At 39.8% G+C, this 13781-nt stretch overlaps 1 protein-coding gene across 2 annotated transcripts; it reads left to right on the top strand.

Annotated features, from left to right (window-relative positions):
* Positions 1 to 3557: 3557 nt before the first annotated feature.
* pi15a (peptidase inhibitor 15a) lies at positions 3558 to 9976 on the top strand. Of its 2 annotated transcripts, XM_035682235.1 has the most exons (6): positions 3558 to 3843; positions 3997 to 4309; positions 5319 to 5437; positions 6823 to 6955; positions 7050 to 7165; positions 8280 to 8415. In XM_035682235.1, the coding sequence occupies exons 2-6, from the start codon at positions 4046 to 4048 to the stop codon at positions 8413 to 8415; spliced, it is 768 nt and encodes a 255-aa protein (XP_035538128.1). In that variant the 5' UTR covers positions 3558 to 3843; positions 3997 to 4045. The 2 variants fall into 2 exon arrangements, with proteins under 2 accessions (XP_035538128.1, XP_035538211.1); XM_035682318.1 differs by lacking the exon at positions 3558 to 3843 and having other exon boundaries at positions 4046 to 4309; positions 8280 to 9976.
* Positions 9977 to 13781: the final 3805 nt, after the last annotated feature.

The raw sequence follows: 13781 nt of genomic DNA, 5'->3' as shown, positions 1-13781 counted from the left end.
ATGTAAACCACTCTTGAAATGTCACTATTTCTTTTTGCCCCCTGGCCAACAAAAACCAACTCATGACATCACAACTTCCCAACCCCAAAGCTGCCCCAATACATTTGCCTTTCAAAAAGCCAAGATATAGCCTTAAAGTTATTGTTGTAGTAATAAGTGCTCTCTTTTATCCAACTTCTTATATTTGCATTACTTGGCATGGCTGATTAAAGGAAATCGGTCAGTTTGGGAAACACGATTCGCTTTCTTGCTGAGAGCTGGATGAAAAGATTGATATTGGAAACGGGGGGAAGGAGCTAGCCTATCTCTGTCCAAAGGTAACCAACCTCCTACCAGCTAACTAATTAGTACATTACATGTCATTTGTTTAATCTCTATAAAAAGCAAAGTGTAAAAACAATATTTTGGGGGGTTATGTGCCAGACTTTTTCCCAGAATCTTGTCACCGTGAGGTTTCCAGGGAATTAGAAGATATTCCAGGTCGGCTGCTGGCAGTAGCTTCATCTTTACCATACCAGCTCTCATATCTGTACACAAAATATTGAGCTAGAGCTAGAGTTATATGTCATTTGTTTAATCACCATAAAACCAAAGTGAAAAAACTATATTTTGTGGTTTTATGGGGGTTGTCACCGTGAGATTTCGGTGACTCCAGATTAGCATTACCACAACTTGTCATTTTTGCACTTTTGTACAGTTTGAATAAATGTTTTTCTCTTTGGACAGAGCTAGGCGAGCTGTTTTGCCCTGCTCGTCCTTAAAAGCTAACTGTCTCCTGGCTTTTTAGTTTTATACCGACATGAGAGTGGCATCAATCTTCTCAGCAAGAACGCAAATGTTTTCCCGAATATTAAGCTATTCTTTTACATCAAATTTATAAAGGCACAGAAACAAATCTCATCCTAATACAAACAATCCCAACGTCCCTGTGAACAACACAATATCTCATCTTACAAACTGCTTCTAAAAGATTTGGTCTTTTGCTCTTTTTCATCCATTCACATGCTGCCGATCTCTTAGTGACTTTCCCATGCACGGTGGATTCTGCCAGCGCAGTAACAATAGCCTTGGGTGGAGTGCACAGCTGAGCTGGAGTCTACAGCATGTGCTTTGATTGCTGGAATGGCGGACAGAGTGAGGAGCCATCCTTAGGAGATTTTGTTACTTATTGAATTGTCCAGGTCAGTACGCTATGCTCCAGACCTGGGTCAAAACTGTCTAATAACACTTATTTGCTTCAAGCTGGATGTGGATGATTCTCTGTTTTGGATATTTATTGCACAATGTTCATGATGCTCCATAGCAGTCAAAACTATGCAAATTCTGTTTACTAAAAATCTTTCTTCACTTTAGTTTTAAATTCTTCTGCCTTCATTGGATGCATCTAGAAACATAACCAATGCAACACTTGTTGAATCTCTCTATGGTCTGTAGGCTATTCCTCTTTCTTGCTTTCCCCTCTTGCTCACCACTGCACCTCATTCTCTCTGCTGTACTGGCATCAACACTGGGCTCCGAGAGGCCTCCGGAGAGGGGGAAAGCATGGGGGAAACTTGGAACAATATATTGTAGGTAAATAAATGCTCTGTCTGAATAAGAATGCCTTTCCAAAACAGACCCAAGGCCCCTCAGAGCAGCATGTGCCCCAAATAATGCCCTAATTACTCTTCTGATAATATGATAATAATGCTTCGACCTCTTTTGAAGTCACTGGGTTCACTGCACAAACAAGGACCAGCACTCTGAGACTGAGAGAATATCATCTGGGGCCTTGAGGAGACTGCACGTGAAGAAACTTTGTGTGTGTTTGTGTGTGGGGGAGAAAGAGGGAGGGAGGGAGAGAGACATACAGTGGAAGTACAGTATTGTACTCAACCCTGGTTCCAGATTTTGCACAATGAAACTAAACTTTTGACTCCATTATTTAGTCTTGGATCAGAAGCCTCAAATCAAATCAAAGATCAAATAAACATGAAGATAGTGTGAAATGCTGGGAAGCAGGTGTATGTTAAGCTAATCTGATGATATGGCCGATAATATGGCTATAAACCTAAGGATAGGATCTCAGCACTGTGTCGATCAGAAACTTTGGCTGGCGGGGCGTGCTGGCTGGAGAGTGGCCTGATTATTGATACCAGATGAGAGGATGAGTCAAAATACTCAGCAGATGTGACGGTGCATAGTCATAACAGAAAAATAGGAAACAAAATCACATCATAACCCAACTTAGATTGAATGGGTTAAATTAATATACAGATTGTTATGGAAATGGCTGGAAAATATTTTGCATAAAATTCATGTTTTTTCTAAAATGTACGCCCAGTAGTAGCTCTGTTTGACTCTTTTACTACACTATTCAGAGTTCACTCAAAGGTAGCTGATCGTCTATTTGTGTTTAAAATTAGGGCTGAAGTGCTATGCTTTCTCATTGTGCACCAGCCTTCCCTCTCTGGCTCCCTACTACGTTGTCAGCTGTGTTATTTTAAGGTAAAAGCAAATAAAGCTAACTTCTCCAATTCGTACGGACCTTTAAATATTTGAAGATTTTGCTGTTAAATTCAACAGGGAAAAATGCATTTCTGCTTAGTGTCCTGGCGTTACGCAGAGCACTGGATCAGGTCTAGGAAGTAAAAGTATTCAACTAATCTGTCATGATTTACCCTCTAACTCTGACACTCCCAGTGGAACCTTCGTTATCCCGAGGAAGAGCAGCAGTGGGGAGTAGGAGCCGAAATGTATGGATGGAGTGAAACGGAGGAGAAAATCATTGCTGCGCACCGCTCTTGAGTGATATATCCCCTTCCAGCCATTCCAGCACCTGAAAAGTCCATCCCTTCCAAGACGATTTTTGGGAAAGCACCAGTTGTCTGCAACAAGAGCGGAGGAGAGAAAGAGTGAGAGAAAGGAAAAAGGGGGAGGAAAATTGTTCCTGCGTCACGTTTCTTTAATTTGTTCACCAGCTGCCAATGAAAATGATGACCTGCAGAAGGTTTTTTTTATTTTCTCTTCCTGGCTCTGCATCTGCCCTAGCAAACCACACAGCTGGAGCCACACACTGAACAAGTGTAATCTTTATAGTATAATGAATACGACAAAGAAGACTGATAGGACACATGGACCCAGCTCACACTGATTTGACTCATAAAACTGCTGGCTTCCTCCCACCCATGAGTTTATGTGAATGTCCTCACCAGTGACCAGTGGAGCATCTGAAGTGCAAATTTGTATCACCTGCATATGGAGCTGATGTGACAACTTGATGGATAAGAGTGATTAAACAATTTAATTAAGACAATATTGTGACATTGAGGGTCCATATTTAAAAAGATAAAATGTCAAATATTAACACAAGTCACATCCATATAAGATCCAACACACACCACACAAACAACATAGATGATAAAAACTTGTATCATAATTGTTTTTTGCTTTTGAGAATCCAGAATAAAAGTAATTAATAGTCATTTAATATGCTCCATCCTCCTTGGTGTATTTTATTAATCAAATTGTCTTTCACATCCTGTAGCTGTGCAAACCTAAAGCAGATGTCGTGATGAAATTGGGGAAGATTTGCCGGGAAAGGGTTAGGAGAAACCAAACATATTGTCTCCAAATCAAATCATGCAGTGTTTCAGGTGACAAGGAGGGGCTGTGCGTCTTCCTGCATCGTCTACAGCAATATATAAACCCGCAAAGACGGACTTCTCCCGAAACACTCACAAAGTTTGCAAAGCGCTAAAACTGCTCACTTGCAGCCCTCCCTCTTTGTAACCCATTACTGAGGCTTTAGAGGTGATACAGCCCTTGGCAACGCAGGCACAGGGTACCGCTGCGCAAGAAAAGGTAGGACCAAAGATTGTGTAAAGGAATGTCCCCGGTACTGTATTGTAAAGCACCGGGGTTTGAAGCTTGGTTTACGCATATTTGAATTGTAATATACTCAATGTGTGCGCACCACTGCAACACTTTAAGTTTGTCTTCTTGCTTTCTTTTCAGGTCGGTACAACGCGCGGGATATTCTGTCTGAAGTTTCCTCAAACCAAACATGAAACCTCAGTTATTTGCCATAGACATAATACTTTTGTGCCTATCTTGCGGAGCAAGTGCATTGGCAACGAGTATTCCTGCCGTGTCCACGTCCAATTTCACCAATCTTGGCGCAGCGCACAACTATGGAACAGACACCACGACCATTTCTAAAGTCAGGAGGAAGCGTTATATTACTCAGAACGACATGCTTGCCATTCTTGATTACCATAACAAAGTAAGAGGGAAGGTGTTTCCCCCAGCATCCAACATGGAATACATGGTAAGTGAAAGCTTTCATTCATACTTAATTTGTCTTTATCAAGGTGTATGTATTTCCACTCAATGCATGATATTCCTGGATCCATATATTCCATACCTACCTATAGTGATTTTTTATGATCATGTATAAAATGATGTTCTCCTAGTGACCTAACTGCATGCGTAAAGTAAAATAATTGGTGTCTTATGAAGTGATGGAGAATAATGATCTGATTTTAAAAGATGTCGTCTTTTTAAGGAAGTAAAGTGACAAATGTCTTTACATTTCTTGGCACCTTCAGCTGTTGAGCAGATTGCACTGCAGTAGACCACCAAAGTAGTCACTTCCAGAGGAAGAGGGGTCATGTATGGTACCAGTAACCTGCTGGCAGTGTCATATGGACAGAGCAGTAGTGGTCACTTGTAGACCTGTTAGAAGTGATGGCTTACTGTTGTAAAGGTTGCAAGTCCAAACATTTCAAAATAAGACTTCTGTTCAAATCTGTTATCATGGAGTAAAGCAGTGTAATTATAATTTAAGTGTTTTGAAAGGCTGTTCCAAGATCAGCAACTGAGCTGACGTATTTCCATTTAAAATTGGCGGGATCTCCATTCTCTGTAGTAATAAGATGCAGTGAAGGTGTCTCCTCCCTTGATAAATCTATTACAGAATAAGGTAATCGGAGGAAGTCTCTCCTCATTCCTCCAGTCACAGTCCATTCCAAATGAAACCATACACGTGTGGCTGTTGACAAGTTTGGATATCTGGTATTCTTCAGGCTATCCAGCCCCCTCTCTGCTCAGTCAAAGAGTTACACGAGACACTGGGCAACTAACTTTCTCCGCTTATGTAACTGATTTGATGGATGACTTTTGCGACTTGCCATGGTAACACCTGTAACAGTGCTAAGAGCTCAGAAAGCACCGACCCTTATCTCACATCTCGCTGCAGAAAGAAAAATCTGGTGATGATATTTTCCTTCAGTTATGTAATGTGTTTCTATGCTCCCATCATGTCTCTGTGTGTCTAGGTGTGGGACGACACTCTGGCCAAGACAGCCGAGGACTGGGCTCATGCCTGCCTGTGGGAGCACGGGCCACCTAACCTCCTCAGGTTCCTGGGTCAAAACCTCTCCGTCAGGACAGGACGGTGAGTGACCTTTGACTCCCCTCCCCCTCCCCAACATCTGCTGCTCCTCTCAGGGATGACTCTCTTGCGGCAGTCATGGTCGTTGCCTTGCAGCCCCCTTCGTCTTTCTCCTAAAAGTTTTTGCACTGTGACCCGGTGACTGCTTGAGGAATGCTCCTGTGACCCTCCAAATAAACAAAAGTTGTGTTTTCAGCCATGACCAATGAGGACAAAGGCGCATCCCTTTAGTGGGTCTTGACTTTCCATTTGGAAACACAGGGCACCTTCACGTGTTTCTACACTTTTAGGTTTTATTGAGGAACAACATGACACTCAAGGGAATACAGCTCATTCTGACTATTCCTTGAGACTCACTGAGAGAGTTCTATACTGAGCTTATTTTCTGAAAAAAAAAAACCCATAGTAGTAAGACCATTGTGCTGATTTGCAAAAAAACCCCATCAGATTTCTTTAATAAGAAATAGTTTCCAATTTAGCTTACTAACCTTTCAGTTAATTGGAGTTCACTCGCTGGAGTTCAGATCAAGTATTATTCTGTGAAATACTCTTAATGCCAAAGAAAATGAATAATGTGCACAGATGGCTGTAGTTATTCATAGGGCCTGTGCCATGACACAACCAAATGATGCAATAATCCCTGAATTAGACAGGTGCAGAAAACATCATGTACATGTTTTGTTCCTACTTATTCACATTCAGGGTCATGGAGCCATTGGGCTCTGTCAGACCAAATGTTTGGATATCTTACAAATAAACCTGGCCATTATGGAAGCAATCATGAGAATTCAATCTTTGTTAATTATTAAAATTGTTGCTATCTGGCTGCAAAAAATGCTTTGGCCCATCTTCAAAGTGCGTGTGTCGATTTCCTGAATTGTGGCCAGTTTGTCAATCGTGAACGTGGTTTTGAGGCCGTGTGTATTGTATTTCAGAACCTCAGGTCGTTTCATTGTTATTGTGGTTAGAGTAACCACCCCCGAAACACCACAAATGACTTTTCTAATTAAATTCACATAGAATATAAAAAATGTTGGTGGCAGTGCACTGGAGGAAACCGGAGCACCTGCAGGGAACGCACACAAACAAAGAAATAACTGAAAACTGTGAATGCTACACACATAGTGACAAGGCTGGGGTTTAATCCCAGGAGCTTCTTGCTGGGACCCGACAGAGCTAACCACTAAGCCTACATTCTGCCCCATAGATGCTATTTTTAGGTGATTATGCTTTTTTCGAATCACAGATCCAAGTCATTGTCTTAAAGGTTTCTGTGCTTCCTAAACCCTGAATACACCTGCGGCCAAACTGCACAAGTGCCTCTTCATTGCTCATCATCAGTTGTGATATGTATGTGTTTACTGAGCATGTCTGTCTTCCGTTCACAGCTATCGATCCATTCTTCAGTTGGTAAAGCCATGGTACGATGAGGTCAAAGATTACTCTTTTCCATACCCACGCGACTGCAACCCTCGATGCCCTCTCAGATGTTATGGACCCATGTGCACCCATTATACACAGGTACACAAACAACAAGTCAATCAGTTTTGATTTTAACACTGTTGAAATGGTTTAACAATGGCATCAATTGGCTGCTGATGTGTCTTTTTTGCAGATGGTGTGGGCGACATCCAACAAAGTAGGCTGTGCTGTTCACACGTGCCATAATATGAACGTATGGGGTTCAGTGTGGAAGCGGGCAACGTATTTAGTTTGCAACTACTCACCTAAGTAAGTATAATAGGTCCATTTCCTTTAGACCATCTTGTATAATGTTAATTACATACTAGTAAGGAAGCCTGTTAATTCTAGCGAACCCATTAACCTGATGACGACAGGGTGACGACAGGCTTAATCCTGACACAGACCGCTCTGTTCTGTGCTGAGTTGTGAAATGCCACCCATGTTGCTGGGAGATTCAGATAACCTCGATACAAGGCTGTGAACCGGTACTGCATTACCAAAGCCCCGGAGACCCACGAAACAGAAAGAAAAAATAATCTAAAACAAAAAAATTCTAAGAATCAAAGCCAGTTTGGACTTGTGACTGACTTGTGACCTTGGTTCTTTAATCCCACTGGTTTGAGACATATGTACGAGTAACAGGCTCAGGACGTTGATGACCTATTTTAGCATGCTAATTGAAAGCGTGGCCTCCATTTTTTAAGACACAAGACTTTCTAGACATCCAGACACCTTATAGTACAACGCATCTCTGGTAGAATTCTCATTTGCTCACAACGTACAGATTGCTAAGTAAGTAACATTCTGCTCTGGACAATACATATGACATTATGACATTGTTTTAATCTTATCGCAAGGTCTATTTGTTAGATGTTCTGGAGCTTTTGATCATATCACATGGTATTTATCAGCACATCAAATAACGTCAGTGAATTTTTCTTCAGCAATGTGAAATAGTGATATGATTGAGAACTCCAGAACAGCTACTTAGACATTAGGATAATATTGTCTTGTCAGCAGCGGTTTCCAATGTCAAAAATGAACTTTTAACCTCAATATTTTCTTCTTTGAAATTCGCCAATATTCCTTCTGCAAAAGTATCTTGACTAATCTAATTTCAGTCACTAGGTTTTTCTTTCGCCCTATTCTATCGTTTGAGTTGTTATTTAGATCTTTAAAGAAAGACAAGAGGATTAGGGGCACATTATATGCTCAGTTTGTTGTTTATGTTATGTAATAGATATCTGACCACATTAAACCCAAAACCTGATTATTAGCTCATCTTTTACTCCTGCAATTTAGGATTAGGATTTTAGACAGTAAAGATATATAGGATAAAGTTTAAGTACCTCGATTGACTGTACATGTTTCTGTCTTGTAGAGGTAACTGGATCGGAGAGGCCCCTTACAAAGTAGGCGTACCCTGCTCTGCCTGCCCTCCCAGCTATGGGGGTTCCTGCAGCAACAACATGTGCTTCCCCGCTCTCAAGACAAACTACCTGCACTGGTTCAAATAAACACAGGTTTCCTCTCGACATAAGCTGACATCCTACAGTACCACAGAGACATTATTTTAATCCCGTAAGGATTTGCACAACACTTGTGGACCACACTATTTTGTATATATGGGCTTATTTAAAGATTCAAACATACATTTGAAGGCAGCAGACGATTTAGCGTTGATTACTTGTAAATAAACTGTAAATTAATTTCATTTGTACCAGACTTGCTATTGAAATATAATTTATGTGTAGAGTGGGTCCTTAAACACAGTATATACTGAATGTGGTGCTGCATACACTTTTGTTTTCATTACATTTGTTTACCATTAACAAAGGGGTAATTATAGACATAACAAGATCATAGCTGCTCATACCTGCTCACATTGGTGCTATAGGCATCACACCTTCATGTTGTGTGCTCTGCCTTTACAGGAATGTTGTGATATAAAGATCAAAGCTTTTGACCTCAGAGGGTAAAACCTACACTGGCAGTGTCAGCTTCGTAGCTGCCGTACAACAAACTACATTCTCAAGTCTATTGCAATTTTGTGTTCTGCAACAAATTTGTTGACAAAAGTGCACTTACTGTAAACTGAAAATACATGACAAAAGCAACATACATCAGTCAGATTGGAAGGTCTTTATTCGAGGGCCTGATGATGCCTCTGTTGTCAAAAGCCTCTGTTGTTTGTTTCAACATTTACACAGTGCATTTGCAGTTTTAATCTGCACTGATTAGGTTGTGTTTCATTACAGATGTTTCATTTCAGGCATTTCACAGGTTTCATTCATATTTCATGTAATATTTATGCTAAAGAGAGCACATACAATAAATCTGACCCACATATGTGTTTATAATCATATTGGTTTATTATATACCAATATATTGCTATATTGGACAAATCAATTGTTTGTATTTTGTTATGATCACTGATGTAGTTTGTTTTTTTGAGTTAGGCACTCAAGTGCACCTTAATTGTTTGCAAATTTCCGAAATACCAGGAAATTATTATTTTTTTTACATGTAGATAATCATAATACCTTGACTATCATAAAACAAGTATACTGTAAGTTATTCATTTTTATATGGGAAAAAATATTTAATGATAGTAATTTTTTATTGTTTTGTAAAAGGATTGTAAATATATCTAAAGGATGAAAAAGTAGCGAATATGGTTCATTTGCATGTCAACTTTTATAATGTTGAAGAATATTAACTATAATGTAAATTCACTTGGTACACTTCTATGAACAAAGCACTATTTGCAAGCAGATACGTCAACACTTTTAACGTGGCAAATGTATCAGAAATTATTTTCAAATCAGGACAGTTTCTCAGTATTACACCGAGAGGGACATATCATCAGCATAATGGAGACAAAAACAAAACAAGAAGAAAAAATAGGACGAAAAAAGTTGCCATTGATACAAACTTTACTGGGAAATAATGCATTACATAATAGGAAAACATTTTCCGCACTGACTGTATTTAAATCCACATTAACAACAAGCTATTTATGCAATGAAATGCGCTTTTCCTATTGTGTTTTGTATTTGTAATAAAATGTTCTATTTTGATTGTGTCCTTTTTTATTTTGTACAGTTCAACATGTCTTACCTCAGGCCAAATCATTATCATTGTTCATTGTCTGTGTTGTGTTGTCTGAGCTCTTCTTCGAGTCTGATATTGATTAGAGTCTCTGCCCAAAGCATCAATCTGGCTCTTTGATTCTCAGTTTTCACTTTCAATTAAAACAGTGCCATTTGCAAAGTCCAACATCCTGCGTATCAAAGGCTGAGAGGGAGAAGAGAAAACATGCTGGGGCTACATCTGAATCCTAATAAGAGAAGGTTGACTTTGGCCCTGTCTGTCCATGTCTACACAAATGAACAGACAACTGATAGGGTTTCAGGGGACCCTCTTGTTTGAGTTTGTCCAATGAAACCATTGACCTTACTGAGAGGGAGAGACAGGGAGCAGACTGGAATGCTAGAAGCAGAAAGAGAGAGAATGTGTGTCACCACCAGACATATACAGGCTAAATGTTGAGAGAGTTGGCAAGGAAAAAGAGACAATCTGAAAAAAATGACATTTTCTCTACGGTTGTAAAATGTTGTGTAGTTGATGGAGAAAGAAGGAGAGAGTTGGTAAGAGATAGGGACAAACATAGAGGGGGAGCCATAAATGTTCTAATGTGTTGGGCAGATGCTTCACTTTTGCTTTTTTTCTCCAGCTGGGATTGCAGGCTACTTTTCTAGACTAGCATGCATCAAAGGTATATGTAGAGGATCGACAGGCTATCAAACAAATAAGACTATAACATGTTTTCTAGATAAGATAAACATATGCGGTAGTCAAGTGTAAACTGGGCTGCAGAAAGAATATGTCCAGGCTGAAATGTTTTATGCACTTTGGCAGGTACAAACACAATGCTTCACATTTTTAGGCTAAACTAGTGTGAGATTTTTTAAACCACTTCCTGTACTTTATTAAGAAGCTTCATCAACTCAGCCAGCCTTAGCAGACCAGCACACTCCCTGGAACCAACCAGCAGAGCGTTTTCGAGGAACACATTAGTATGCATGGGAAAAATCCTTCTGTCTGAGCAGATGCTGGACATCGAGCCAAACAGATGATTGGTGGATGTTTAAAAGGTACATCAGTGGAATGAGGAGCACGATGCTATGATGAGTTAGACAACCTGCTGCTGACATTTATCTGGCTTATCAATCAGTGGCAGAGGCTGAGCAAAGGTTATGGCTTGGGTTAGGATGGAAGCAGGCTTTGATGGTTTAGGGATGAGGACAAAAAGACACTGAGTGTAAATAAAACTATTAATCCAGTATTCTATTATTAGTGTGCTCACCTTCCGCACATACACTACTCATATTCTTGTATATCTTTCCTATCATTCTTATAGAGGAACATCATTCAAACTTTAAAATGTTCAGAGTGCACTTATTTTTAAAAATATTATTAAATGATTCATCATTTTGGGCATTTTTTTTCATCATTCTCACATTCAAATATATTGACGGGGCATTCAAACCTTAATCATTGCCTGACACTTCAACTGCTTTCACCCATAGCAAATAACACTTGAACTTATTCTTATTCTTCAACTGACTGACTGACTATTTTCAGAGCTTACACCTAAATTCTACCTACCCAAACTCACCCAACTGCTGCTGTTATACACAACTTACTTTAACTACTTTCACTGCAGACTTGAGATGTCTTTAACATTCCACTTCAAGTGAAATTTTAAGTATACCACTTACACATCAGCTGACATTTAAACTGCTTTCATCTTTTTCTTTTCTCTTCAACTGACATCTCAACTTCAAATACTTACACAAAGACTGACTTCAAACCCTTTCTGGTCCGAACAACAAAAAAAGCTCCTCTAACTTCCTCAACACAATTTACTTTAAAAGCTTTCAGTGCGTGCCATTCAGCTAACACTTCAACTGACATTGTCATTCAGTTTATAAACTTGAACTGGTACTAATTTCTTTCAGGACTTCCACTTTAAACTGAATTTATCGCTTACATATCAACTGATGTTTCACTTCCTTTACACTGAATCTTCAACTTCTTTCAGCACTTTCAGTTTAACTGCCATTTCTGCTTCTTTCAGTATCAAAATGTCGACTACTACTGTTTCCATATGTCACCTATTTGAAATGTTTTATTTCAGAATGTTGCTGGTGAGTGTAGGTTTGTTTTATTCATTATTCATTTGTCACCACTTGGTCTGATGGTATTCTTTTATTTCATGAATTCTTCGCCCAACCAAGCAAGAAGGATACAATCTTTGATGAGCTCAGTTGAAGAGGAGGCAAAGAGAAGAAACAGGGCTTTTTAGTCTCCAGTTGCTACAGCAATAAATCCTGTTCAACAGGCTTATGCTATCAGCCAGTGCCAACATCTACTGAGGCCATGATGACGCATCTGTAAGCTCATCCGATGGTGCACCACTTTTCCTAATAACACACGTGAATGACTGACCTGTCAGATAAACTGTTATTGCTGAAACAGTTTTGTCTCCCTCAAGTGTGAAGGTGGTGAAACATTTATTTGGAAAGAAGATGGAGACTTCACAGGGACCACAGCAGGGTGATAGATTATTTCTGTAATATGAAGAGTGCAAGGTTTGGGGAGTCAGTTTCCAAAATTTGCAAGCAGCCATCCAACTACCATAATGGGAAGAAGTATGAGAAAGACTTCCAGTGAGTACAATACTGAAAAGGGAAGGATAAATCTTGTAGGTTTGCTGATGTTTGTTGTGCAGCTGCAGAAAATCTCCTCTCCTTCCTTTATCGTCTCTGTACTCTACAACCTCTATGCCCTCCCTGACTTCATGCGCTGAATGGTGGAAAACTTGGCCTCTCTGTGCCTCGAGGGGGATATTGGGAGAGGATTCCTTATAATCCATTGTATTTTTTTCTTTTTATTCTGTCCCTGTTAGAAGCACAACAACTATGTTTATTTTGCTCCCCTTGCAGCTCAACCATCGGAAATGCAGCCTGTGCCCGGTCCAAACCTCGCTCTGTCCTCAAACCTCAAACCTCTCTAAAATCCACGACTGCCAGGGCAGTGAGGACACCAGAATGGTGCTTGAGTTAATACCCAATGTAGAAAAATGATACTGTAAATTTGCTTCAGGACAATATCATTATTCAACTTGTCATCCAAGCATACAGTTCAGTTGAAAGTGACTGTGGGTAGGTCTGGCCAGGCAGAGGGTCCCAGTGCCCAGTTTTCACTCCCTGTGCTTGTCTAGTGAGGAGAAATTAAATGAGACAGTCAACAGAGTTCGCTCATTGCCAAACATCTCTCTTTCACAGGAGCTGGGATGTATGGTTGCAAACAGCTTTAATAGATAGATAATCGTCAATACTGTACACAGCGCACAATATTATGCTGACAAAGCTCAAATCAAGGTCCACTTTCTAGCTGCCTTGCTCTGGAGCTTTTCACCATATACACACTCTTCATTAGCAGAGTTTGCTCAGTTGTCACAAAACTATAGATATTAAAAGATCTCATTATTCTTTGAAGACTTAAAGTTGTCACTGATTCTTGATCTTGGAAACCACAGATGACAATACAATCCCAACTCAAGGTCCATTTACTTGCTTGTTCCAGAGCTTTCGACCATTTCGACACAGTATTGCATGTTCTAAAACTGTTAAAAATTTCATGTCATTGGATGTTAGAACATTCACAGTTCAATGACAGAGAGCAAATTCCATCGGTTGATGAAGACTAAGTAAAACTGTCGAAAGCTTCAGAACAAAAGCCAGGAAGTAGAGTTGAGACTAGAAAAAACACAACAAATGACTCCAGTGTTTATATAATATATAATATATTTGTC

This window comes from Morone saxatilis, unplaced genomic scaffold (assembly GCF_004916995.1).
Source record: "Morone saxatilis isolate NCDOM2014 unplaced genomic scaffold, NCSU_SB_2.0 Contig0, whole genome shotgun sequence".
Classification (NCBI taxonomy): Eukaryota; Metazoa; Chordata; class Actinopteri; family Moronidae; genus Morone; species Morone saxatilis.
This window is presented reverse-complemented; position numbering and strand designations above follow the sequence as displayed.

Coding starts and splice junctions, on each gene's coding strand:
- pi15a (XM_035682318.1), top strand. CDS start 4,046: ATGAAACCTCAGTTATTTGCCATAGACATAATACTTTTGTGCCTATCT. Junction 4,310..5,318: donor CATCCAACATGGAATACATG/GTAAGTGAAAGC, acceptor CTGTGTGTCTAG/GTGTGGGACGACACTCTGGC. Junction 6,956..7,049: donor TGTGCACCCATTATACACAG/GTACACAAACAA, acceptor TCTTTTTTGCAG/ATGGTGTGGGCGACATCCAA.